This window comes from Scomber scombrus, chromosome 21, assembly GCF_963691925.1.
Source record: "Scomber scombrus chromosome 21, fScoSco1.1, whole genome shotgun sequence".
Classification (NCBI taxonomy): Eukaryota; Metazoa; Chordata; class Actinopteri; order Scombriformes; family Scombridae; genus Scomber; species Scomber scombrus.
The window spans coordinates 7665918-7668090 of record NC_084990.1 but is presented as its reverse complement, the minus strand read 5'-3'; the positions used below and the strand labels follow the sequence as shown (position 1 = coordinate 7668090).

The window sequence follows — 2173 nt, the reverse complement described above, 5'->3', positions numbered from 1 at the left end:
AAAGTGCTTCTAGATGTTATATGAGGCTCCTTATTGCAGTATGGGGGTTGAAACAGTAGATGGAGCTGTAGTCTAAGTTGGGAATACAGTACTGTGTGACATCAATAGGCTCATAGGCTTGAGTTGACAGTGAGGTAAAATAAAAGTAATAAATGATGATATGTCATGTATGCAATTATGTATTACGTTAAATGAAAATAAATCAAACTCTACATCTCCCTGTCATCTTGGGTCACCAGTAAATTGGGATCCTTCTTTTTCACAGCATCTTCCAGCGTCTTCCTCTCCATTTGGCACTTACTCAGACAGTCATCGCACAGGATGCTCTCCTTGACGACATAAAGTCTGTTTGTTATCAGGACTGATCCCTGACTGCGGGAATGCTCAGTAAGGAAGGGGTTCCTGTCCAGGTTGACCTTCTCCAGATCATTGAGCCTCGAAAGGCAGCCGGGGACGCGGGTGAATCGGTTGTCGGAGAGGCCAATGTTGCGGAGCTCCTTCAAGGCAGCAATGGTGGAGGGAAGATCATTCAGCTGGTTGAGGCCCAGGTTGAGAGTGTGGAGTTTACTCAGAAGGCCGATCTCATTGGGGAGGGTTGTCAGACGGTTGTTACACAAGTTCAAAACCTGCAGGTTCTGGAGGCGGCTGATGGTCTCAGGGACTTGCTCCAGCTGCAGTAAAAACAGTGACACATTCTGTGATACACACTATGATGGAATACTGGTGGCATGCACCTAGACTAGACAAGTTGTATTTGTAAAAATATATTTTGGCACTTAGCACCTCAAATACAAATATAGACATCAAAATATAAAGATGACCAACAAATGTCCTCAGAGTTATTATAATGTTAACATATGTATTTATATGATCATATACATTATACATTTATAATTTACAATTATATTATCACATACTTATGACTCAGCAAACATTGACTGATGAAGGCCGCAGGACATGGCTAAAAACCCCAGAAAAAAACTACTCCAGCAATTTGTATTATACTTCCATAAAGTTGGAAGACTAGCAAGAGACAGATTGGGAAAAGAATGATACAAATTGACATGGGAGACCCAAAGATATCCTGACTTTTAGTGTTTAGCTTGATGGTTTGTATGTAACATTAGTGGACTGCCCCTTTAAATACAACCCTGATAATTTGACTTTATTTCATTTTTGTTTAGCACCTTTTACTGTCCTTACCTCACACACATGCTATCCAATTATTTGACACAACCTCAAACATGATTCCACCTCATCATTTTGTCAATTATATAAAGGTTAAAAATAAAACAACCCCAAATTATGAGAGAAATAATGTATAGGGTTGTAAAACGTATACCTATATATACTTATATACTTATATACAATTCCTCAGCTTACATCTACATGATATATAAATTTAAATATCATGTGACTATATGCTCAGTGTATTTACTGGTACATAGACGGACTCTAGAAAATGAAAAATACTCACATAGTTACTGTGCAGATCCAAAACACGGATATTGGTGAAAAGGTCAAGAAAGTCTGGGACTTCCATCATCAGGTTCCTGCTCAGGTCAAGTTCATCCACATCACACAGCTTCTGGATGCACTTTGGCACAGACGAGATCTCCTTGTAACTGAGATCCAGTCGCCGTTTGCCATCTCGTGTCAACTCTATGCTGTTCTGAGCCATTTTCAAGGTGATTGTCTTACTTTTAGCCTCTTTGGTTTTATTTCCCTTGGCCATGCTACAAGATGGTGTCAGGAAAGTCTGTAGTTAACAGTGTTCAGTAATCTGCTGTGACAAAGGAGATGACAGTGGAACAAGATTATGTTACCCAACAGAGCCCAGCCAGTTGTAACAGTAGACAAAGTTGAGTTATAACGTGTAACATAATCACCAATTGTTTCATGACAAACCACATTAACAAACACTTTGCACATGCTAATCAATTTGTAATTACCTCTAGAAAAGAATACAATATTGTTTAAGAACAATATATTGTGGTATTTAAAGGCTAGATAGTGTTCATTTTTGAGATCCTGCATCAGCGCATAATTAAAAAGGAATAAAAAGTAAAAAAGCATCTAAGAATAAAAGTTACATTGATAATTTTGTGTTTTGAACAAGTTATTGTAAAGAAATTTACAATAAAGAAACTTTTTGATTTCTTACCAGCATTAA

The 2173-nt window shown here is 37.9% G+C and overlaps 1 protein-coding gene across 1 annotated transcript; it reads right to left on the bottom strand.

Moving 5' to 3' along the window:
* Positions 1–209: 209 nt before the first annotated feature.
* On the bottom strand, positions 210–1735 carry lrrc18b (leucine rich repeat containing 18b). Its single transcript, XM_062443182.1, has 2 exons — positions 1478–1735; positions 210–671 (listed from the first exon to the last, which is right to left on the bottom strand). Exons 1-2 carry the CDS (start codon positions 1733–1735, stop codon positions 210–212), a joined length of 720 nt encoding a protein of 239 aa, XP_062299166.1.
* Positions 1736–2173: the final 438 nt, after the last annotated feature.